The sequence below is a fragment of the Embiotoca jacksoni genome, unplaced genomic scaffold, assembly GCF_022577435.1.
Source record: "Embiotoca jacksoni isolate LCO1_2020_lvr unplaced genomic scaffold, fEmbJac1.0.p SCAF_5, whole genome shotgun sequence".
Taxonomy (NCBI): domain Eukaryota; kingdom Metazoa; phylum Chordata; class Actinopteri; family Embiotocidae; genus Embiotoca; species Embiotoca jacksoni.
In genome coordinates this window covers 12,549,735-12,573,751 of record NW_027185403.1, presented here as the reverse complement: position 1 = coordinate 12,573,751, position 24,017 = coordinate 12,549,735, and the positions used below count along the sequence as shown (strand labels likewise).

The window sequence follows — 24,017 nt, the reverse complement described above, 5'->3', positions numbered from 1 at the left end:
GGAAATTAAAAGTTCCTTTCCACCCCATCCTTTTTCTCTCCCCTCTTTCTGGACAAAGTGAGGTAACGTTTGCCAGCACATGTCTCCATCTGTTAACAAACACTTCCAATATGTTGAGAACAACATCTTGGCCCTCAGTCTCCTCCATCAGGATGTGATGAACGTGGTGCACCTGTCTCAGCCTCCAGCCTTGTTTCTGGCAGCGGAGAGACTGTCTCAACCGAACAACTATTCGCCCCCATAACATCAAAGACAGAGACATTGAAGACTTCGGATGAAAACAGTGGGATTCTTTGCTTTCTTTTTCATTTTAACCTCCATAAGCAAATCATCAACAGTGAACCCACAGCCCCTATTAGTTCCTTCAGCGTTTTCTCATTTGCCAAAAAAACACTTAAAGTCAATTAAAATGTCTCTGCGACAGGAACGGTTTAATGTCTACGAGCACGCAAAAGACATGTCTCTGTTAATCTTATCAGGTAAACAAGCTGTGCGTTCTCAGGCACGTGCAGGCAAACACAATCACCCTGAACTGTAAATCACTCGGAACAGTAAATTACCTCCACTAATATACCAGATCAGTGTGTTCACTTGAGTCAACAACCAGCCCAACAACAGAGGGGAGAATAACAGCAAAACGACGTCAGAAGCTGAAGCGGCCTTGATTACAGAAACTGAGAGAACTCAACCAATCACGCCAGGAGAGTCAGAGAGTTGGACTCGGTTCTGCTTCTGCATCATGACATGGAGGAATGTTTAAGAATGAAAGCAAAATAAAAGGAAAAAAAAAAAAAAAGATATGACCTGCGTCACCTCACACTGAACTCCCCACTTTAATTAACTAATGTATCTCCATTTGTCATAGCGTGACATTGCATGATTCTGAGGCAATCTGAGATGTTGGCTGGACTCTGGAAGGGGAAAACATCAGCACCCTCTACTGACGAGCCGGCCAGCTTCAGGGCCCCAGTGGACTTTGATTTCATTTCCTTTCATTTACATGAAGGTTGCTTGTCTAATTATCATCTTATGATAATGCTGCCACTGAGCTGCCTGCTAATGAGGACCAGATCCATCACGGAGTTACAAAACTCTGTGCTGTTTTGCGTCATTTAAATCATTGTGACTGTTATTAAACCTGAAGGATTATGAAAATGACAATAATGCCGTTAAATGTCAGAATCACACGAGGGAAACACGCTCAGGAATTGGTCCCAAATACATGAATAAACAGAATCTATCCACACTTATTTCACCATTTCTAGCGACCGCAGTTTGGCCGTAGAATCATGGGAAAGGAGGGAGTTATGCATCTGTTATAGTGTAATTTCTTGGACAACAGGAGAAGGCTTTTTAACTTGTTCTTATCACAGTTTTGGGTTTATATTATTCTCCTCTTGATGTGTTGATGCAAAAGGTCATTTGGCCTTCTGACAACACTGCTGTCAAAATGTTTACCTGTTGCAAAAATTACTATTCTATTGACATATTTATCTAGGTTTTACCATCCATCCATCATCTATACCCGCTTTATCCTGAACAGGGTCACAGGGGAGCTGGAGCCTATCTCAGCTCACTCTGGGCGAAGGCAGGGTACACCCTGGACAGGTCAGGTTTCACCATCCTATATTCCTAATTTACTTTAGCTATTAATGATGGAAATACCTGTATTGTTTTGCACTATTATTATTATTGTTATTTTAGATATTGAGTTTGTTGCAATGTTTCTCCTAATCAAGGGGAAGGGTCCAAAGAAAGAGTTATTAACACTGGTGATTGACTGTTTTTTTTATACAGGGAAACACAAGGTTCAGCCCGTACTGCAATAATTTTTGCACACAACTGTGGACGTTATAGATGAGTTGTATAAAACTGAATAACTCACTTTACAAATGGCACCGCAAAGGCCATGCCGGCTAAAACAGAAGTGGAAGGCATTTTATATCACCTCAGAAGATTAGTGAGAAAGAAAATCGAAAGTTTGATTCCAGGACTGATTATCATTATAAATCCTCCTCTCCGACATCTGCTCGGACTAGACGGGACAATAAGTCATCGTAGCAGGTAGAAATTTTGGAGAAATATTTGGCTTTTCTGTGAAGGGGACTGACTAAATATAAAGTGCGGGGTAAAGGTTTGCGTCACCTCCGAGATATTCTGAGATACGGGACGCCTGGCCTTTTTCATCTCTGTGTAACTGAACCTGCATCAGTATGTCACTGTCTCCCCAGCTAAACAAATTAGTGTGTTTGATTGATCAAAGTTTATGAGAGCAGGTATTTGATTTCAAACAGTTAGGGGGAGAGAAGGAAGGAGGGCATGGACACAGAGAGGCAATGTAAATGTATAGACGCAGGCAGAGTGAAGGGGGGGGGGGGGAGCAAAGCAGGGGTGAAAGACGGAGAGAAGAAGAAGAAGAAAAAGAGAGAGACTGAGCAGCTGGATTGCCATGTAAATAGCTCCGCAGATAGGTAGGGTTGGGCTGCGTGCCAAAGGCTCTACAAAGGGCTCCTAACATCTGTTTGAGGGTAGATTCCTGCTCTGTGTTGTAGTAAGAATAATAGTCTCGCTCTGAGGGCCTGTTCCCTCATCAGACAGGATCATGATCACGCATATTCACTCTCTAACATCAGACCTCAGCCCTGCAGAGCTGAGAAACAGTTGAGCTGTTATTACTGTTGCTCTACTGCACCTCGGCCCACAGCAGGGATGGACAGGTGGAACATCACTTTGAGGGCTTAAAGCAGGAGGAGACTAATGTGAGACCTTAATTAGTATGAGTCGCCAGCCCACATCACTGCCAGTATAATCTTCTAAATGTCCATTTATTGCTCAATCAGTGGTTGTTTTTTTTGTTTTTTTTTTAAAGTGACCAGAAGAATTGAGGCGAAGAGCATCCAAGAATCATGAAAGAAAAAAGTTTAAAAACCGCAGTTAAGTAGGAAGTTTACACCGTGAAATACGGCTTTCAGAGTTCCAGCTTATATTAAAGTCAGCCGTCTATTGAAAACAGCAAAACCACAGGTTTGGAGTATGGATAATTAACTGCTAAACCAAAATATTGGAGACAAAGTTAAAATATTCCTACCATGGTTTTCCCTTTGAGTTAAATAATAATAAAAAAAAAAAAAAATAGCGGGACATCTCTGTTGGTGTCATGACAAGGATCTTTTTTCCTCTCCCAGGAACATATGCAAGCAATTTGTACAACAAATGTTGGTTTTAGACTGTGTTCCTTGCATACTAGTGGCTTCTCAAAACCTAGAGGGCTCCATTCGTTAGTGCTTTAAAGCAAAGCAAACAAATTAATTAACACTATCTTTACATGGGTTGGCCAGGGAAAGCAGGCGCTGAAATGTTACACCATTACCTAAATTCGCATGCATCTGTCTGTCTCTCCCTCCCCCTCTCACCCCCCCCCCCCCTCCTGCCTACCCTCCCAACCCTGCCCCAGCGCACACAGCGCCCTTGAACAAGGCCGAAGGACCACCTGCGTGAAAGAGGAGACCCTCTCTGTTATGTCTCTGCTAGGGAATGAAATAACATGGAATCCAGCTCTGCAAATAACTCACAGTGAAGATCATTTTCCACATGCTGCTTGACAAAAGGTAAAATAAGAACAGATGATATCCTCGCTCTCGAGGAGTTTGTAGTTCTGCTCTGCAGCTACACTCAGCAGTCTTTACACTTAGCTGTGCAGCTCTGCTAGCAGGCAGACATGGGGGTGGGTGGGGGGGGGGGTTTGACCCCTTTAGTGGCCTTGTTAACAGTTGTACGAGATGCAAGCCCTCGTTCCTCGTAGCCGCTGACACCGAGTCAGACATTTTTTTCATACCCTCGCTGGGTTGAGGTTAAGAGGGGTTTGAGGAACCTGATCACAGATCTGATGATTTTGTGAGCCGGCAGGAGCAGCAGGAGGTCTGCTCCTAAACTGGGCATCCATCACAGGAAAGAGAGAGGCCGCAAACAGATAATCAGGAAGAAAGGAGCGGGACAGAGGCCGGCAGGAAGGTAGCGGCTTCGGCCAAGAAATAGTGTTGCACAAAACCTTTGTGTTGTTTTTAAACTTAGCTTTCAGGAAGAAAAAAAAAAAGATATATAAGGCGGACAGGGCCAGGCGAGCTGCTTTTCCCTGTTTCCAGCTAACCAGCTGCTGACTTTACCTTCATATTTACTGTACAGACATGAGAACTGAATCAATCTTCATACCTAACTCTTGGCAAGAAAGTGCATTTCCCAAAATGTTAAGATGTTTCTTTAACTTCAACCACGAAATACAGACAAGCAACTCTGACGTGTTTTTTTTTTATCATCAAATCAAACACCAGTCTGTACCACATACTGGCTTTATTTGTCCAAGAAGACCTTTGCTCACCCCTCTGAGGAGGACACATATGAAGTTTGTGTAATCCAAATAAACAGGTGAGGCACTTATTAGCCCCCAGTTCCCAACGCAAGTGTAACTTCATTTTCAATTTCGACTCTCGCTGTGACTCTTGGGAGAGCAACTTCAAAGCTGCAGCCCTGCACTTGAGGTCATTATCTTCATTTCTATATCCTCTGCAGGTTCTCAGCATATGGGAACATTTTAACTCTGGATTTTTTTTTTTTTTTTTTTTTTTTGTCTGCAGCCATAAATCTGCCATGTCAACTATAAAATATGGCTGACCAGCAACAGATGTAGCTCTAATAGCTACCAAAAAAAAAAAAAAAAAAAAAAAAAAAAGATATCAAAATTTACCACCATGAGATTTTTATTCTAACACAAGATTGATTTCAGTTTTGTGTAGAGCGGATGGACGGTGAGCGAAAGTCAAAACAAGCTCTCAAGGAGGGAAGAAAAGAGGATTGGGTGTTTCCTTTCCATTTTACTCAGTTTCACTTGCTCCATCTATTTCTCCTCTCCTCTCCTCTCCTCTCCTCTCCTCTCCTCCCTTTAATCCCTCTCCTTCCACCCTTTAGCTGAGACGAATTCTCCTTTCATCCTCTTCTGCAGCGAGGGCCCTGATGTCTGTTCGCACAAAGCCCGGCCATCAGTGACTCCTCGTCAACCCCTTGCCCAATTCATCAAGCAAGAGGCCCATGGGCATTCATCACCCCCACCACCTTTCATATCCCGCACCAGCTGAAAGCCACTGTCCCTCCTCTGACTTCAATGCAGCCGTGACACACCCGTAAGATTTATAGTGGCATAATTAGTAGCAGTGAAAAAGGCCCTCGTGCTTTGGAAGGTCAATCATACTGTATCCCACTCGGAGCAACTCTCAAAGCCAGCAACATCTGCTTCAAAATAAATTGCGCCACCACCACAAAAGTTGATAAATTAGCCAAAAACAAGAAGCCAAGAAATTCATCTAAAAGCCTGACGGTGACATCAAAACAATCATGCACACTTTGGGTAATTTCAACACACTATTTGTCACCATTCGTTGGGAGCGAGACGCTGTCATGAATCCCATTTCCCTGCAGGAAAGCTGCTGCTTGCTGCCTGTGATGAGCAGCTCTGAGGTGAGAACTCCCCCTCAGGACGGGGCTTTCTCAAAGCAGCTCGAAGGAGGTCTAAAATAACAAGCCTAATAGTTAAATGGTGTTATTGATGTAATCATGCCCTCCCCCCCCCAACCATCCCGCTGTCACTGATATCTCAAGAACAGTGAACTAATTAAAACACTCCTGGAGTTTGTTTTCATTTCGGTCTTCACACAGAAATAAAGTCCTCACCAAACAGCTGTGTTTTTTTTCTTTCTTTTTTTTCCTGCAGCAGCCACGAGTTGGGACCTGCTGTCCCATTGTGCACAGAAAAGATGCAAAATCCCCATTCAGTCATAAGTTACATTTATTATTCATTAGTCCTGTTGTGGCTTTCTCTGTTTGATCTGTGCCATCAAGCACAGATCAGAACATATTGTACTTCTGCTCCACTGGATGTATTTGACAGCTGTATTTATTGGTTACTTTTCAGATTAGGATTTCACAAATAAAACATGTGGTTGTCCTTAAAACTCATATAAACAAACGGCACCATCCCGACTAAGTACAACAAAAACAATAATGTGTAATAATTTAAGTCACGTTTCCTACTACTTTAGTAAAACTTATAACAGTATTTTTACAAGAGTATTGGCACTTTTACTTAAACAAAAGCTGTGAATATGTATTCCTTCACTGCACTGATGCTAATTCAGTGTGAATATATATTTTTTTGTATAAATTATGAGGGTAAAATAGTCAGTTTAATCTTGGAGAATTAAAAAAACATCTAAAACATTTTTTTTTAATCTAATTCCCTCTGATCACTCCACATCTTCATCTCTGCACCAGTGCACCAGTCAGATTGAATACTACACGTCATCAACATTTGGATTTTCCTTTTTTTTTCCTTCCTTGCCAGTAGTACAAGTGGTTAAGCTGCTGGTTTGCTGGAGCACATTGCAAACGTTTTGCAGAAGGGCGAGGAAGCACCTGCTTCCAACAGGGAGGTGGAGAAAATGCTCTCATGAAAAGCTCCAAGTGCAGTGGTTGGCACTGAAACTTGTGCATGAAGGTTGGATTACTCTGCGATTATACACAGGTTATTTTGATAATCTTGTGTGGTACATTTTGCTTTGCGGTTTTCCTTTTTTCTTTCCAGGAGTCTGTGGTGTGACCAAAAACCAGCCAGTGTACATTATGGATTGGCTTTGTGGTGAAGTGCTTGTTACAGTTTAGTTTTTCGGCTTTATGTCAGCTGACATTTGAGTTTTAACAATGACGGTCTTTGCTTCTGCATCTGCGTCGCATTTCAATGCACTACAAACTGTTGCCAGAGTTCCCTGCCCTAGGATAGGCAATGCGGTTTTATCAGACAGCCACGGACCGCAAACAGGAGCACGGGAGCAATGCGAAGACACCTCTGGACTTGGATTTATTTGATCGGAAGATAGATAGAGCTTTCTGAGAGAGCAGTGACATAAACGTGTAAGACAGCGGCAGCATCAGTGGTGAAAGTTGGACTGAAAGTGCACATTAAGCAAAGCAAACTGATGCGCGTAAGAAGGGATGCCAGCCAGGCGTGGCTTGTGTCTGAGTATCCAATGTGAGAATGCGTGGGGAGTATGTATATAATAGAGTCGTGTCGTTTGATAAACAGAGTTATCAAACTCATGTCTTTAGCAAAGGACTATCAATAAACTGAGAGGACTCCGCTGATTTGGAGGAGCACGGCGCGCTGGGTTCGCTTTTGGCGTGCATGGACCGGACTTGTGTGTAAACTTTTCTCCCTCCTTAACTCACCGCGCATCCTAAATGCCTTCGCTTAATTTGACAGCTGTGCACACAATGGCAGAGGTCGGGAGTTTTCTGGGGACGATCGACTTGGATTTACAAACCTTTCCTGCACTGGGGAATATGCCCTTACCAGAGTCTCCGGTCGGCTTGAATGAGCGGCTGGGGCAGATTGAAGGCAGGCTACAGCGGGGGTCGCCGACAGACTTCGGGCACCTCAAAGGGATCCTGAGGCGGCGGCAGCTCTACTGCAGGACCGGCTTTCAGCTGGAGATATTCCCCAATGGCACAGTGCACGGGACAAGACAGGACCACAGCAGATTTGGTGAGCATGTTTCTTTATCCTTTAACTTTTTGCAGCTAGAAACGGAAAATATTTCAGATTTGGATCATTTCTGTCTCAGTTAACGGCCTGCTCTTTGATTTACTGCCACCAGTTCGCATAATGACAGAGAAGCCCCAATGAAAGAGGATGAACTTTGACCTGCCGTAATTCTTGAAGCATATGCAATTGTCAATATTATCACATTTTATTTAATGTGTTGATTTACGAGGTTTCTGTTTTGTATTATGTCCTCTAGTATCTTTTCCTGTGCTGTAGGCCTAAACTTTAAAACGGGGAGAACTGAGTTTAATTAATAGGCTTTTTTTTTTTCCCTGTCGCGCATCCCCAGTGAATTCTTATTCGTGCGTCACCGTCACCTGGTGCGCAGGAAAGCACAGCGACACACCTTTTTCTGGCAATCCCCGCTGCGCGTGGGGCCCAGGTGTCTCGGCCGAAAACAAGCGGCGCGTGCGCGTCTGGCGGCCATAGCAATAAACAACGAGTTCGCACATGCACGTGCGTCCGTCTGAAGTTTAATGATCCCTTTTTTTTTTTTTTTTTTTCTTTTTTTTTTCACTTGTTGGCTTGTCACAGCAGGAACGGCACGTGTGAAACTGATTAAAATGGCTTTTGATTTAATTCAGGTGAGCTGGTATCACTTGTCTTTCGTGAGCCGAAGCTGCGAGAAAGCTTCGCGATACACGGAGCGATGTGCGGCTCGTGGGAGAACGACAGGCCAAACAAACGGGGTCAGAGGGCAACCACGGAAATGTCTCGCGCCTCATATCCATGCAGTCATGTCACAGGTGCAGCCCGGCCGGCTCGCTCGCTCGCTGCGGAAAAAGCGAAATAACTCCAACTTAAAGCGTGACCACTGCGGAATTCAGAGAAGGTTTAATGTTCAAGTCCACAGCCAAAACAAGCCAGTTTACAGGGATGGGTGGTCCGCGTGTTTGTTCTCTGGCTTCACTAAAAATGCAAGGTCTTTTGTCAAGAGCTGAGAGGAAGACGTGGCTTTGATTAGAGGGATATGAAACACACTCTTCACCCCACAAAAAAATTAGAGGGATCTTCTCTGTCATCCTCTGGCATCGGATAAGGAAGATGGGGACCAGGTGGCTGGAAGCTGGCCTCTCTGCCAGTCAGCACATGGCCAGCTGGATCCTCTCTGACTAACCCCTGCATCACAACAGCCACTGGCTTTTAATTTGACCAGTTGTTTGCCTAACTTTGAAGTTCACTTTATTGTAACTTCCTGTAAGTCAGCGGTTCACTGAACAAGTTCCCCACATCCCAGCTTCATAAGTTTTAGTGTTTATTAGTAGTCAGTGGGGAACTCCCAAAGACAGGATGAACACATTTATAGACGACCACAAGTCATTATGATAGACTAGAATGATGTGTGTTACCGGGCAGATAAAAGGGAACATGTTCCTCTCCTTGTTCGGTCGGCATTATTGTTATATGTTATTTGGTGTCCTTAAAACATCCAGGAAGAAGAGGTAACTTGTGTAGCTGTGCTCCGGCTGTTCCCTCTGAGGGTGTTTACAGTGTGTATGTGGGCTTCCCTGACCGGTTTGTGTGTTTGACTTCAGGTATCCTGGAGTTCATCAGTCTGGCGGTGGGCCTGGTCAGCATCAGAGGGGTGGACGCAGGACTCTACCTCGGCATGAATGAGAAAGGAGAGCTCTTTGGGTCGGTGAGTCAAAAAAAAAAAAAACTCCTTTCATTTTACGACCCCGCCTTCATCGTCAGGGTCTCATTCACAACAAGTCCGGCACTTTATACGCATGACTTGTTTTAAAGTATGCACCATCTCCTTGTCTTTTTTTTTTTTTTTTTTTTACATCAGCAGTGAGCTATCAAAAAGTGTTATCAAGGTTCCCGTACACGGCAGATGGGAAAACCAAAGTGAGACAAAACAACTTATGTGTTTCCTAATCTTTCCACTTGTTTTCGGTGTGAGGGGGTTCAAGGAAAAGCAGCTTTCAGAGAGACAGGCAGCCTCTTCATTCAGTGTTGAGATGTGCAGAAATACTGACATATATTCCCAAAGTGAATGCAAGAAAGTTTTAAGTCACTTTGGTAAGCTATTGATCGAGATTGGGCCTTTTTGCATTCAATTTAAACTGCAGTGATTATATATATATATATATATGCATATATACACAAACTTTGCTTTTCCTCAGCCAGTGTAGTTTCTAGAGAACGTTTTCTCACATGTGGTGGGTACCTGGAGACGGAGAGAGAGAGGAAAGGGAAGAGATAAGACAATGAAGGGGAAGTATGTGAGGGTTACCTGTATCAGGTGTCCCAGGGCATTACCTGAGGGCCTCTTCGAGCTCGGACCCCATCCCTCCCCCCCTCTTCCTCCCCCCCGGGCTCTGAACATTTCGAACAGAGGCTACTTTTAAGTCATTATGTTGAAAGTGCAGATATTGTTACCGCATGCTATCAGAGTCTGGCATCCTGGAGCTTTGACCTCTGGGGGAAGTGGGCGGATGGTGGTGGGAGGCAGTGATTTTTGGGAGCGTGGGGGTAATTGCACACCTGATTCAGTCACCTGACCGACAGAAGGAGCGATGTAGACACGTCTGTCTGAGTCTGAGAGGCCAGGAGGTGGAGGGGGGGAGGATAACAGGTAGAAGGGTGCTTCCATCCCACAATCACCAGACCGTGACCAGCTTCTCTTTTTTTCTTCTTTTTTTTTTTATCCGATGAGGTGTGTGAGAGAGAGAGAGAGAGAGAGAGAGAGAGAGAGAGAGAGAGAGAGAGAGAGAATGGAGCTCGCCCAGTCATGTGCCCTTCGGGCTGTGTTTACAGACAACAGCTTCACCACACAGCCGCAGCCAAGCGCAGCCTGACAGCCAATCAACAAAATTGCTTCTGGAATTAAAACACAACGTTCTTACACAAACACTTGCTCGAGCTGTAAAGTGTGTTGAAGGTAGAGATTGACACACACACACACACACACACACACACACACACACACACACATTTTTATCTTGTTGTGTAGATGTCTTCTTTGCCAAAAAAAAAAAAGAAGAGAGTGAGGGTAGGAGGGAGAGCGTCGGATAGCGACTGTCTGGGACACCCTTTAAAAGCGGTTTTCATCTCGGCTCTCGGGCTTCGGTAATACCCTGATACTTGACCCGGGGTTCGGCCCTCTGGCAGAGCAGCAGAGGCTGACTGGTCTTGGCAGGAAAGTAGCTCGAACCCTGATGTGTCTTATTGTTCCCACACGCTCACTCAGCCAGCAACGCTCTCACCTGCTGAACCCGCAGCCATCGCTCATGCTGTTCTGTCAGTGAAGGCTGAGGCTTTGAGAGCTTCTCTCTCTCTCTGGGTGTGTGTGTGTGTGTGTGTGTGTGTGTGTGTGTGTGTGTGTGTGAGTGTGTGTGTGTGTGTGTGTGAGTGTGTGTGTCAGAGGGAGAGGTGGGGGGGGGGGTGAAGACGGTATGCCCACTTACTGTTCTTGTTGCATCACAGGGAGGGAAATAATTCTTCATGCACGACGAGAGGCTAACAGGTCTGAGGAGGGAGTGTGGAGCGTAAAGTGAAAAGCCGCCCGTAATGACTTCCCCTCTTTTGTCATAATGAGCACCTGCCTCAATGAGTTTCTACTGGTTCATTTCAGCTTTTAACTGCGGTCCAAAACAGTTAATGACAGACATAAGCTATTACATGTGGGCCGGCATCATCAATCTTGGCTGCATTTTTTTTTTCTCCCCCCCCCCCATTTCTTTTATCTGATCGCTTGTTGTGTGTGTGTGTGTGTTTTTTTTTTTTTTTTTTTTTTTTTCTCAGACCAATATGTTGTTTTCTCTCCCGCAGAAGAAGCTGACAGCAGAATGCGTGTTCAGGGAGCAGTTCGAGGAGAACTGGTACAACACCTACGCTTCAACCCTGTACAAGCACACGGACACGGGACGCTTCTACTACGTGGCTTTAAACAAGGACGGCTCGCCCAGGGAAGGGGCCAGGACTAAAAAACACCAGAAACTCACCCACTTCTTACCCCGGCCGGTGGAGATTGAAAAGATCCCTCAGGCGTACAGGGACTTATTCCAGTACAGGTGACCAGTGCTGACACTGGGAGAACTGGTTACACTCGGATGCACAGAAATAAACAAAGAGGAAGGGGGTGGGGGGGGGGGGTGGATTGGACCTGGTACAGAACCGTTTGCCCTCGTCTTCCCTTCCCCCCCCGCCCCGCCCCCCCTCCCCCGCCCTCCCCGAGGTCACTGCGTTTGCACCTCCGCCCGCCGCCGAGCACGTACAGCAGCGACACAGACGATGTGCCGTGTTCCTGGATGTCGCCTCTTTGCCTCTGCAGAGGACTCGCGACATCTGCAAGGAGGGAAAGCTTTCTCCTGCTAAACCACCGTGGACACGGACGAAAGGAGGCCCTCATGACTGCCCAGCTCGCAAGGTCGATCAGGAAAATCAAATCAGGTGCCGTGTTTTTCTCGCCAGCCGCTCTTTAGAGGTTACTGTGCAGATACCGAAGTGTCATTCGACGACCGATGGGACTCGTGTCTCTGCGGTTTTGAGCAACACTTAAGTTGTCGGGGAACAGCGAACGGTTCGACGTCACGACAACGCCAAGAAGAGACTTTAAGGAGCTCTGAAATGACAGAAAGCAATGCGGACGTCATACGATGCATTTGTCATGCACTACACAGTTGTGGTAACATTTTAAATGTACGAGAGAGCACATCCCACATACACATGGATAGGTAGATAGAAGGTAAAAGGGTCAGGAACTGTGTGTACACGTGCATGAAGTGGTGGTTTGGGGATTGTCAGGTACTACTGTACAGAAGAAAGGCGAGGATGAACTGGTAGAAGAAAAAAAGTTCTCTTCAAAATAAAAGAGGAAAGAGGAGAATAATATCTCTAGGGTGACTGCGGGATCGATGACAGAGCACTTACTACACATCCCGACTCCCAGCTGTCGGCTCACTTGGTCGAAACATCACATTCATCACATTTAAATAAAATATCGAGCAGCATCTTGTAGGAATTATATGCAGGACAAGCGACTATTCTCGGGATGACTGTAGCCGTAAAGAATTAGCGATGGGCTTTTTTTTTGTTGTTGTTAAAAAAGGATGGTGACTTGTAATGTTCAGAGTGTCAGGAACATTATTAAAAATGCAAGCAGCTGAAGTGTACATATGGGTGATCCTATTTATGAGATGTACAATATATTTATTTTCTACATATTAAGTATAAATGTAAATCTATATATTTATTTATTGCAAAGACTTTATTTTGTAATGAACTTGAAGTTATCTGGACTGCAGATTCTACTGAAATGACACCAAAAAAAAAAAGCAAAAAAAAAAAAAATGAAGAACTGCAATGAACATGACAATAAAATTGTCCTGCTATTGAGAACTCATTGTGAGAGACTATTTTTGCTTGGATTAAAGTCTGATGTACTAATTAAAACCAGATATGTAATATATGTGAATGTTGCACGTCTTTCCTTTTATTTTCAGCCAATGCCGGTGGCGTGGTGATATAAGTCGCAACGAGTTAAGACTAAAATATGTCACGGATAGATGAATTTTCATGACATTTTTGTGCGGACGTCCCTGGTCCCCACAGGACTGTGGTGATCCGCTGAATTAGCAGACCATAAAAAGCACCCTTCCTTCGTCCGGACAAAAATGATTCTGGCTTTGATGACGTAAGATGGCAGTTCTGAAAAACTATTGTTATGCAGCATGTTTGTTTATATTAAAACAAAAAAAAACAACCTCAAATGTCTTTAAAAGCGGTGACCACGTGGCATTTCGTCAGGCTTTCCAAAACAAGAGGGGAAAGTTAGATAAAACGTTACAGCGGATTCTTTCCCAGAGGAGAACACCCATACAATACCGTGCTAATTTGCTCTCATAAACCCCTTACCAAGTACGGGTTACATTATCAAGTAATGTGCGCAGGCTCTCTGTCTCCACGAGGTCTTAGTCTGCCTACATCCACCGTACAAAATCAGATTCCTTATGCAACTGGATCCCGACTTCTAATTGGCTTTACACACCAGCATGGATTAGGAGCGGTGATTGGCTGTTCACTGCGGGGGCCCTCACAGACTCTATAGTGTAGTCTGCAGCGGGTCCTTTCAATGGACAGAAACAGCTGCCCGGTGCACAGAGAACCAGCGGGGATGTGCTGCAAACCTGGAGTGGTGGTAATCTGGGGCTAAGAGGGGATGGGATCAACATTTCAACATCTGCAATAGTTGTAATGTTTCTCCACTGGCAGATATCTGTAAGCTGTGAGAGCAAGCTCCCCTGGGGGGAGGGAATGGAAAAGTCAAAGACATGCAGGGGGAAAACCCTGGCAGACTGAGAAATGAAAACAATACCGGGAGAGGGAAAAATAGATGAAAGATTGAAGGGAGAAGAAGAGTGTGGGACAAAAAGGCACTTAGTGCTGCGGGTGTGAAAAAGCAGGGACGCTGCAGCGGGATGGATCAACTGTCTGTTTCTGTCTCTTAAAGGAACAGTCGGAAATTTGAGGAAACACGGATATTTCCGTTCTCGCGAAGAAAGATTGCCTTTATTAGAATGTTAAAAAAAAAAAAAGAAAAGAAGAAGCCGCCTCAAAATATGCGAAAAACAAACTGGTTTATTGAGGCTGGCCGTTTCCCTCCGTTTCTTGGCTTTTTGCTAAGCTTTGCTAACCAACCGCTCGCTGTAGGTTACTTTTTTTTTTTTTTTTTTAACCGTGGAGACATGCAGAGCTTGAAGTGGAAAAACATAAAGCACCGATTCCCCACGATGAATAAAAGATAGCAGGAGATACATTTCTTTAATGAATCAAGGGGACAGTCATTTCACTTACTGGAGACCGCGGACCGTGTAATGAAACTCCGGAGGGCTTTTAATTTGAAACAGATACAGGAAGTTGCAACATTCAATCCACCGAAGGTGACTTCAGCCGTTTTCTCGCACGAAGTGGTTATGTTATGATTTAACGAACAACACTATTATTCAGAACGAGAAAGCTTTGGTTGGGAAGGATTCGACTTTTGAAGTTGCGCTCTTTCATTGTCCCGACTGTTCAAGCGCTCTCTGGTGGAGCCGGGCCAACGTTGTCGTACGGTTAATGTTGACGTTACTCGGTGAGCATGACAGAGTGCACCCTGGGTAATGGAAGTCCCATTCAGGGCAATTATAAATCACACAGATAACTTGATACGGAGAGGGCAGAAAAGAGAACCGGTCACTTGTGAGAGGTGCCGATTCAGGGAGTAGAAGTCGTGGTATACCAAAGAGCGCCGTTTTGAACTGCTGGGTAGCGGAGAGGACAGGAGACATCGTAGTATCAATTCTCTCATCCAACTCTTGGCATAAAAGCAAAGATTGACAAAAATGTACAACTAGTCCCTTAACTGTACGCAAGCTATTTTCCCTTTTATGGCTCGTCGGGAATTCCTCGCATGTTATCACTCCGTTTCCATTTCTTTTCAGTTATCTGTCTAATAAAGGCATAAAAACTCATTCAGAAAGATTTCAGCAGAAGGACCGAAGGTCCTACCAACCAACAATCTGCTTCAGGAGTTCAGTCGGTGCAAAGAGAGGTTCATCATCGGTCCGTATTTCACTCCCTAACAAATGACTCAAACACAGAAGTTGCTCATCCTTTTGGTCACTTTATTAAATGTTATATTAAATACTTATCAAGATAATAGCAGATCAGATTCATGGCAAATCAAGTCGGTGTATTTGCTAACATAAGAACATTCTTGGAGGAGGGCAAAAAAAACAACAACTTTCTCTACGTTTATGAAATACACCTTGTGCAAACACAGGAGTCAACCAGAGACAACTCTGTGAGAAATGTTCCTATTCCTCATGTTTGACAGCAACACCAGTTTAAGCATTTAGAAGCAAGAATGTGCCAAAGTAGAATACAAGTAGTCTGGGGGCCTGTCTGGTGAGACAGCAAGTGTCCAGGAGAGAATTTCTCACAGAGCAGAGGACGCAAATCAGCCGGATGCGATACGATTTCCAGCCTTTACGCTTTCTGTCGGCTTTCAAGCGGTGAAAGGCGAGAAAAAGGGTGAAGTTTTGGGCCCCGTGACACCTGGCTGAAGTGGCTGTGCTCTGGGAGACCCAGTCCCTCACCCAGGCTTGGGATCAACACAAGTGGAATATAAACAATGAACAGGACGCACAGTGCTATGCTAGACGACACGTGACGAAGAGAATGATGTTACAAAAAGGTCATAGGAACCGGCAGGCAGTTTTGAACAACACAAGCATTCTATTACCATGGTCAGCGACAACTAATGTAAACACTTGAAAGCATATTAGAAAAGATTCTCAACAATCTCAAATCTTTACAGATCGTGGTTTGTTTTTTTTAGGAAATAAGATAAGGCCATATTTTTTTTTGAATATTTTTTTCTGTTTTTTGTTGACTAACCCGTTCCCTATATCTCCCAAAAAGAGCAGGACTTTGCAGCACCAACCGTCTGCTTTGCTAGATAGTGGTGGAGGAATCTACTGGGGCTAATAATCATGTGGAGCTTTACATTAGAGAGTCCTGTCATCAATGATACTGGTCCCACTCAGGTGTAGTTAGGAATTTAAAACAGTATAAAAGTTGAGTCTAAATAATAAGGAAACCCTTTTTTAAGGGGAAAACGATACAATGCTATAGAGCATCGGGGGTAAAACTTGTCTTTAAATACATGAAAAAAATGAAGATATAGAACTTGAATAACATTAAGGCGGTATATACATTTTTTTTTTTTTTTTTTTTTCCTGTTGAAATTCCTAACAGACCTTTCACACAGTCATTTATACATTATATTCCACCTTCTCTCAGCGAACTACAGAGTAAAGGACTGAGAGTCTATCCCACTTGAGGCCTCAGTGGGCAGCAGTCTAGTCTACTCTACCCTCTGCTTGGTGCACCGGTGTGTTTTGGGCTCTGAGGGGTTATCACAGTGCCTTTGTTACAGAGGGCTGGGCCTCGCTTGGACTGGGCCACTGGGAGCCGGCTAGCTGAGTGGGAGGGGTGAGAAGGAGTCCGTCTGACCTACAGGCCCTGGGAGGGACCCGGATTCTTGCCCATGCCCTGATGGCCGCCCATGCCGTGGAGCTGCTGGTAGATCCCGAGCAGGTCCATCTGGCTGAGGCCGCCGCCTCCCATCATGCCATTCTGCAGGGCCAGCTGGTTCAGGTAGCCGACCTGGTTAGCCATGGCCCGCTGCTGCTCCTGCACCTTCCTGTTGGTGATCAGCTTCTGCACGTACATCATCAGCTGGGCAGACACAAACACAGACATATTTAAAACTACGTATTTATCGAACAGCTTAACGTTTTAAGACGTCACGTGTCCCAAAGTACGCGTGAAGAAAACAAGACAAAAAGATCAAATTCATCACCAAGAAATAAGTCATTAGAAGATGAAATCAGATTTAAGTGGGATGTAAAGAGAAGTTGATAAACACTGCAATAACTTGGGATACTGAAAAAATGTGAAATTACATGCAGCTGTTATTACCCCGATTTCTCCCGAGTTCCACACAATATTTCTGTTTCATGTTTTTTTCCTGTGGTCTGGATCTCCTCTTTCAGTTTCAGTTTTAGTCAGACACCTAATCATTCCTCTCCCTGTGCAGGGCAGCAAGCCGGCAATACAGCTGACGTTAGAGGTCACGTATTGTGGTGTCTCAGAGATGCAATCAAGGTTAAATCACAGCTTGTAGGGAGGTCAGACTGAGCTGCATGCTTCCATAACTACTGATGGAAAACACTGATACCGCTGCCACAGTGGCACATTTTTTTTTTTTTTTTTTTTATAGAAGCTTTTACTGGTAAACTGATCCAGTTTGGACATGACGATACAGAGTGGATATCTGCCATATCTTGGGTCTGACTGCATTAAATTTGGATTAAACAACTTTCGGACTCTCCTGAAGAGGGAAGAGAACGCTTCTATCTGCTTGGTCATGATATTCACATTACCGGTACAAATGATCACGTAATTCAATAATGTGTACATTATCTCCTTTGAGGACCACAAGTACAAAATTGTCATTGAAAGATACACTGATGATTGATTTTGTCAGTTTGGCTCAGTTTAGTTTACATAATAAAACAAAGCCAAGTTTCTAAGTAAAACGGTGATTAGATATGTTTTTTTTTTTTGTTTTTTTTTTATGATCAGTCAGGGTGGTTTGTACACAGAACACTTCTTACCGTCTGCTGCCTGGTGAGAACGTCCCTGTAAACGGCTTCCCTGCGCTTGAGCTCAAGTTCCACGCTGGCCTGTTGCCCCAGAGCCATCGCCTGGACCTGGCTCTCTGTGAGTGCCGGGTTCTCCTTCCACTGTGAAGAGGTCACAGTTCACACTTTAACTAAAAGTTCTTCCTCTCGAAGAAAAACTATTCTTGCTCATGTAGCGTATCGTCACGATCTGAAGACTGGTTTAGAAGCCGTGTTGACACTCACCACTCTGGCGATTATGTCTTCCAGTGACTCCCGTGATAAAGTTTTCAAAGCATTTGTGGCTTCAATGACTTTCTGCCGTCCCTGGTTTATGAGGTCCTGAAGAAAAAAAAAGATGACAAGAGAACATGAAAGAAGAGGCTAAAAAAAAAAATCAAATAAAATCACGAATAGTGACAAACCCACAGTGAATTATCTCCACCTGCGCAGCCCTACAGACTTTCTTGTAGCTCATTATTTACTTTTTACAGGCTGCATATTTACCGTATTGTTCAGTCCCACCACTTCCAGCAACTACCAACAAAAAAAAGCTGTGACTGATTAACTCTGCTCGGAACAAATAGCAGACAGATTATGTTGGCGACGAGTTGATGGAGGAGTAGGTGAGCTAAAAGGACTCTAAATAGGAGATTTTCACCAGGTGTTCAAAGACATGAGTCCAAATGAACGCTCTCCGCGTGAGCTGGATGTGGAAGCGGACGACGTGTGAGCACTTTGATTTTTACCTCCAAGATCTGCTGTCTGCCAGAGCCTGTCTGCTGACAAAAGATATTGTGGCAACAACATAAAATCTCACACATAATAACACGGAAAGTATGCAGTACTCCTACACTCATCTCATTGTAAAACACTAACTGCCTTTTGTACCGTCTGTCCTCTCCCTCAGTCACGGTGCTCATAGCTGCTGCCTCAGACATGGAGTATTACGAGCTGCTTGGTGGAGGACGGGGCGAGCCCGGCTCGTCCGCTACTAGACTGTTGTCACAATTAGCAGTGGGGTCTGAGGAATGTGGGGCGCCATGCCGTGGGGGAAGGAGTGCGAGGAAGGAGAGGGGCATGTGGAGCTCATTACTTACCTCCAGCTGCTGGTTGTTCATGGAAGCCAAAGCCGCCATGTTGAATGAGAAGTAGCTGGAGTTGCCCATGTCCGCATGGGCGTACGACGACTGGTAGTTGTTCCTCATGGACAGACCCTGAGATGAAAGACAGAGGAGGGAGAGGCCAATTAGGCAGGTGTTAAGAGCCACCGAGGGCATCATGGGAGAGACTGTAAACAATCACCGTGGTTGAACAGAGACGACAGTTCCCTTCACACGGTGACTGGACCAGCTATTTACTTCATGTCCTGTCACCTTGACAACAAGGCCTTGCACATATAGATTGTTTCATTCTGCAAGAGCAACAAGTCGTCCGGTATCAGTTTGTTGTACCGTGTGTGCGTTTGTGTGTGTGTGTGTGAGTGTGTGTGAGAGTTGTGACCTGAAGTAAACAGTCTTCTCCCAGTAAAGGGCAGCAGGATGCCGATGTTTGTATGTAATTGAGTCTCTGCTGCAGATGGTTTTCCCGTGCCCTGTAATCTGGCCATTCGGTATGTGCGTGTGTGTGTGTGTGTGTGTGTGTGTGTGTGTGTGTGTGTGTGTGTGTGTGTGTGTGTGTGTCTGTGTGTGTGTGTGTGTGTGTGTGTGTGTGTGCGTGCTGGAGCGCCAGGGGATGTCTTTGGACCAGGTCAGAGACAGGTGTGCAAACCTAAACAGCACAAAACCTCCAAACAACCACAACGCCACAATGCAGACACGCATTCCTCACTTTTGCTATTAACAAGCCGTCACTCTTGAACTTCCGCTGCATCCTCAGATGCTCTGCAGCTTTCTCACACGATCAGACACAAAATATAGACTTTTGACTTCATTTCCAAAACTAAGCGTCTGAAATCAAAATTCATGACATGGGCCTTGCTAAAAGCTTTGTACCGAGCTGAAGTCATCCCAGTGGGACCGAAGGCTCTTGGGTTCTATTTGGTTTCGGGCACCTGATCACGGTCTCAGTTTTTCCCATTTCCCCGAGTTGCAAATCTGATATTCATACACAGCTTTGCCTGGGCCAGCCCTTAAGTTGTGAAGACATTAGCAGAGGTTGGGTTACGTTCCAGTTGTTTCTCCTACAAATATGCAATATTTTTGCATCTTTACGGAAAGACAGGTTGCAGTGATGTGAACACAGTTGAAATCCCCACATTTGACCTCGGCGCTGCTGTTTTTCCTGCGACTGGGAACCCTCTGTTCTCTTGAAAAGCAGAAGAGCTTGGAGGGAAAAGCCGCTTAAGATACAGAGGGCAGGGGAGGGAGAGTGTGTTGGAAAAATAATCATTAGAGTGAATTAGAATCTAGGATTACACGGGAGGGAGAGGGGGGGATGGGGGGGGGGGGGGGGGGGGGGAAGAGAAGACCTGCTCCTGCTCTCTTACAACACCCTGCCCCTTTCTCTCCATACACTTCTCCAAATAAACCCCACTAATTGCCCGATAAGAAATAAAGAGGGAAAAGGCGGTGATAATTATGTGTGCGCAGAAGAGGAGTCCCTAACCCTCCGGGGACCCACACTTGCAGTAAGTGGCCGGGACACTGCTCAAGACAGCCTCGGTGATTCGAATAGCAGAGCACCAGTCTGATGGCGGGCCAAAATGACCATCACTGCAGTCGGAGGGAAGCCCAGCCATCTGCTTACTCTTAAGATTCTACAGATCCCGCTGTAACTCGCACATCTTGACAAACAAACGCGGGACCTCGCTCAGCTCCGCTTGCACTTTGATGTCACAGAGTTTTGGAGAATGATGGACGCAAGTGCAAAGTGCTGCACACGTGTGCTTTCGATTTTGGATCCGGTAGATGTGCCAGTGCGTAGCAGTCGTGCCCGTGTTTTTCTTCTTGCCTACCTTCTTCTCTGCTTCGTATTCGGCCCAAGCCGCCTTGCGATCCTCTTCGCTCAGGGCTTCCTCCTCCTTGTGGTCCAGCAAGGAGTCGTGTTCATGGTAGCACACAATCTGGTCCTTGTTGTTCTGTAGGATCTCAGCCAGGATGGGATCCTAAAAAAATAATAAAATAAAAATAAAAAAAAAGTTAGAGAGGGTCAGAGTGGGTTTCATGTCATCGGTAGAGGGGAGAGGAGGAGTTCTCTGGAGGAGCTGAAGGAGGACCTGCTGGACTCCTCAGTAGTAAAGGTTGCTCTTTATTCAGAGTACCACAAACTCTTTTTCTGGCGTATTCACATGGAAAGTAGATTGCATTTCAAAACATTTCATTCACTGAAAAGCATGCAGCAAAAATACTTATAAACAGAGATAGAGCTTTACTGGATCAAAACTATGCTGTGAGCTGCAGCAAACAGAATTATTAAGAATTTTAACCAAAAACTATTATTGGCAGCTTTTTGAATTCACCTGATCCACAAGGCCATTCATAACCTTCTTACATTTGAAACTGATTTTAGCTGAATACAAAGGTGGAGTGAAATCCAATTCAAGACATATGCCACAGTACTTTTTAGAGGGGGTTTTTTTGGGCAGTTTTGCATTTATGTAGAAATAACCAGCAGAGATGACAGAACCATTTGGCCACCAAGATGCCCCTAAATTATTAAAACGCAACAACTAACACAAACATTGACTTGAAAGCGAAGTTACTTTGCTTGCAACAAAAGTAGTAACAGAGGATCTACACTGACGAGGCTTTATTTTGAAGAGCAACAGGATACATCATCATAGCCTGCAGCTTGCCATTCTGTATTCATACGGGGAAACCACAGCCTCAGTTAACATGTGACCACATGTCAAAACAATACAAATGGGTCAATGAGACCTGCGCGCACACACACACAATTTCAACCACATCTTTGTCAGAAACGATGTGGACAGACACTTCTAACAATAAAATTAATGCATAAATATATTAGGCTTCTTTGAGACTCTGGTTTCCATGGCTACATTGTTATTGAAAACAATACCTGAGTTAAATTAAGAGAGCTGGGCCAGGCTTCACTCACACAAACATGGTTTAAATTACTCTCTCTGCAGCACGTTTGCTTTTCTTTGTCTCGACTTAGCTTTACATTAAACTGGAACTTTGCAATCTGGAAACAACGTCATACAGCAGTTGCATCATTTACGTCCACAGGGGCCAATTCACAGAGGGGCTCTGCTCTCCAGCCCCGTCTCACTTTGAACAGTGACAACGGGTGTGAAGGTGCAAACAAAATTAATCATAGATGTCATTGGCATTAAGGATAGGGGGAAAAAAAACAAACAGAAACATCAAACTATGAAATTAGGCAGTGATTGCAAACCTGTATTGAATAAACTGAAAATAAACACCAGACCAGACGCAGTGAAACTGGATCCATCAAAAGGGGAAGAAGTGAGCTGCATGAAAACTACACAAGAACTATTTTTCAGGCTTTTACAACTGCAGACAGTGACAGACGAGGTGGCTGAAACAGGTAGGAAGCGAACAAGATACGGAGCTCTTCACCCGCACACACCACAGCCGCTGATACTTGGACCCTGAACCCAATTGTGCTCCTCACTGACATGTGTTTATGTTTCCCAGCCATCACACTCAATCAGGACAAAACCAGGCCACCCCTGAACAACCAGACGTTTCAGAGCAGCGGCACAGCCAGCGATTCAACCGCTGCTTTACTCTCTAATTAGGACATAAAAGCACAGAAGAGCCTGTTGGCCTGACTCGGATAAAAGGCACCCATTGGGGTTTGTTCTGCCAAAGTAGGTGAGCACCAGGTCAAATAAAGGTCACAGTCAATGCCACCACAGGCTCTTTCGTTTGGATGGCAGGTACTTCTTACTATGACACAAAAACAAAAGTAGTCCTCTGATTTGTTTTATGATGACAATTCAACTCAATATTTTGCACAGCTCGCTGCTGATTTCCAAACAATCAGCTTGATCAGGATTTTATTTAAAAGTCTAATATTGTATAAATCCATATTTCCAATTTTTCAGATTATAAAGGAGGTCTGGTTGCTGTATAAATACTGTGAGAGCGTCAAAACGCTCACGCCCAAAGAAACGCACGCAGTCTATGTTCTGCAACTTCTGTGATGTCACAAACAGTTATGTCATGTGTCCTCCATCAGCATGGACCGCTGTCGAGCCTTTTATGTGGAAGAAAACACTGTGCAGTCACGCCATCGCAGAAAGCTACAAGACCAAGACGAGCAAGCTATTATGGTTGGCCTGGGCATGCACAACTCAGAAAAGAGGAAACTAATCAGATGAGAGAGTCACTTCTATCAACACACCCTGAAGACACAGACACAAAACAGTCTGTGGTTGGTAGAGCTCCACAGAGAAGGTTGGGAGACAATGTTTTATAGTTTTTAAAACCTCAAACAATATGTTTATGGATGTCAAGACTGCAGATAAAACACGAGAGAAGTGGAAAGCATGGGACCTTTCAGACGATGACAACTACAGCAAACGGACACAAAATCCACAGCAGCAGCTTCTTGTGTGTCTGCTGGCAGAAGCGGAAACTTGTGTACTGGATAAAACACCCAACTGTATAAAAACAACTGTGCTAAACAAATATCAGAATTAGTTTTTGTTTATGGTTACTAGTGTATTCTAGTTTACTATTTAAGCTTCAGCAAATTCTGGGGGGGGGGAGCAGCAATCTGTTGAGTATTTAGGAGTTGTGTGGTATTTTTATTCAAATGCCTGAAAGAGGAGCATTTCTGACTGTCGACCGGGTAACGGGTCAGTAGAGCTGCAGGTCAAATGACAGCACAGACGTTCCCACTGGAGCAGAGTGCATTCTGGGATACCCAAGTAATCCCCACCAGCAATGGCTCTGGGGTGGTCCGGTCCATCTCCCATCCTGGTGTGTGTGTGTGTGTGTGTGTGTGTGTGTGTGTGTGTGTGTGTGTGTGTGTGTGTGTGTCCTAAGGCAGCACTAATGATTGTAGGTAACCTGACCTACGCTATTGTCATCCTTATGGAGCTGCATGGGGAAGCCTATCACTTTACTGCAGGGGAAAAGAGAAAGGAAAAGACGCTGGGTGGGCAGATGCTCAGAGAGAATGCAGTAAACCACCCAACTCAACTCGTCTTGTACAGTTTTTGCCTTCGAGAACAAATATGGGGAGCGCGGCGA

General features: G+C 44.8%; 2 protein-coding genes across 4 annotated transcripts in view; one reads left to right on the top strand and one right to left on the bottom strand.

Annotated features, from left to right (window-relative positions):
• Window positions 1-7,015: 7,015 nt before the first annotated feature.
• fgf16 (fibroblast growth factor 16) lies at window positions 7,016-11,701 on the top strand. The gene is made up of 3 exons (XM_069171124.1): window positions 7,016-7,588; window positions 9,184-9,287; window positions 11,426-11,701. Exons 1-3 carry the CDS (start codon window positions 7,285-7,287, stop codon window positions 11,669-11,671), a joined length of 654 nt encoding a protein of 217 aa, XP_069027225.1. The 5' UTR covers window positions 7,016-7,284; the 3' UTR covers window positions 11,672-11,701.
• Window positions 11,702-15,240: 3,539 nt separating this feature from the next.
• The window catches only part of atrx (ATRX chromatin remodeler), a 31,392-nt gene continuing 22,615 nt past the window's right edge, over window positions 15,241-24,017 (bottom strand). For all 3 annotated transcript variants that reach the window (XM_069171336.1, XM_069171338.1, XM_069171335.1), the window contains 5 exons: window positions 20,783-20,932; window positions 18,927-19,043; window positions 18,073-18,168; window positions 17,821-17,949; window positions 15,241-16,879 (listed from right to left, as the gene is read on the bottom strand). In XM_069171336.1, coding sequence (XP_069027437.1) covers window positions 16,655-16,879; window positions 17,821-17,949; window positions 18,073-18,168; window positions 18,927-19,043; window positions 20,783-20,932 — 717 coding nt within the window. In that variant the 3' untranslated portion in view covers window positions 15,241-16,654. The remainder of the gene's footprint in view (window positions 16,880-17,820; window positions 17,950-18,072; window positions 18,169-18,926; window positions 19,044-20,782; window positions 20,933-24,017) is intronic.

What these genes read in the sequence shown, in the direction of transcription:
- fgf16 (XM_069171124.1), top strand. Translation starts at nt 7,285, where the DNA reads ATGCCTTCGCTTAATTTGACAGCTGTGCACACAATGGCAGAGGTCGGG. An exon ending in ACAGGACCACAGCAGATTTG is followed by an intron (nt 7,589 to 9,183) that starts GTGAGCATGTTT and finishes GTTTGACTTCAG; the next exon opens with GTATCCTGGAGTTCATCAGT. An exon ending in AAGGAGAGCTCTTTGGGTCG is followed by an intron (nt 9,288 to 11,425) that starts GTGAGTCAAAAA and finishes TCTCTCCCGCAG; the next exon opens with AAGAAGCTGACAGCAGAATG.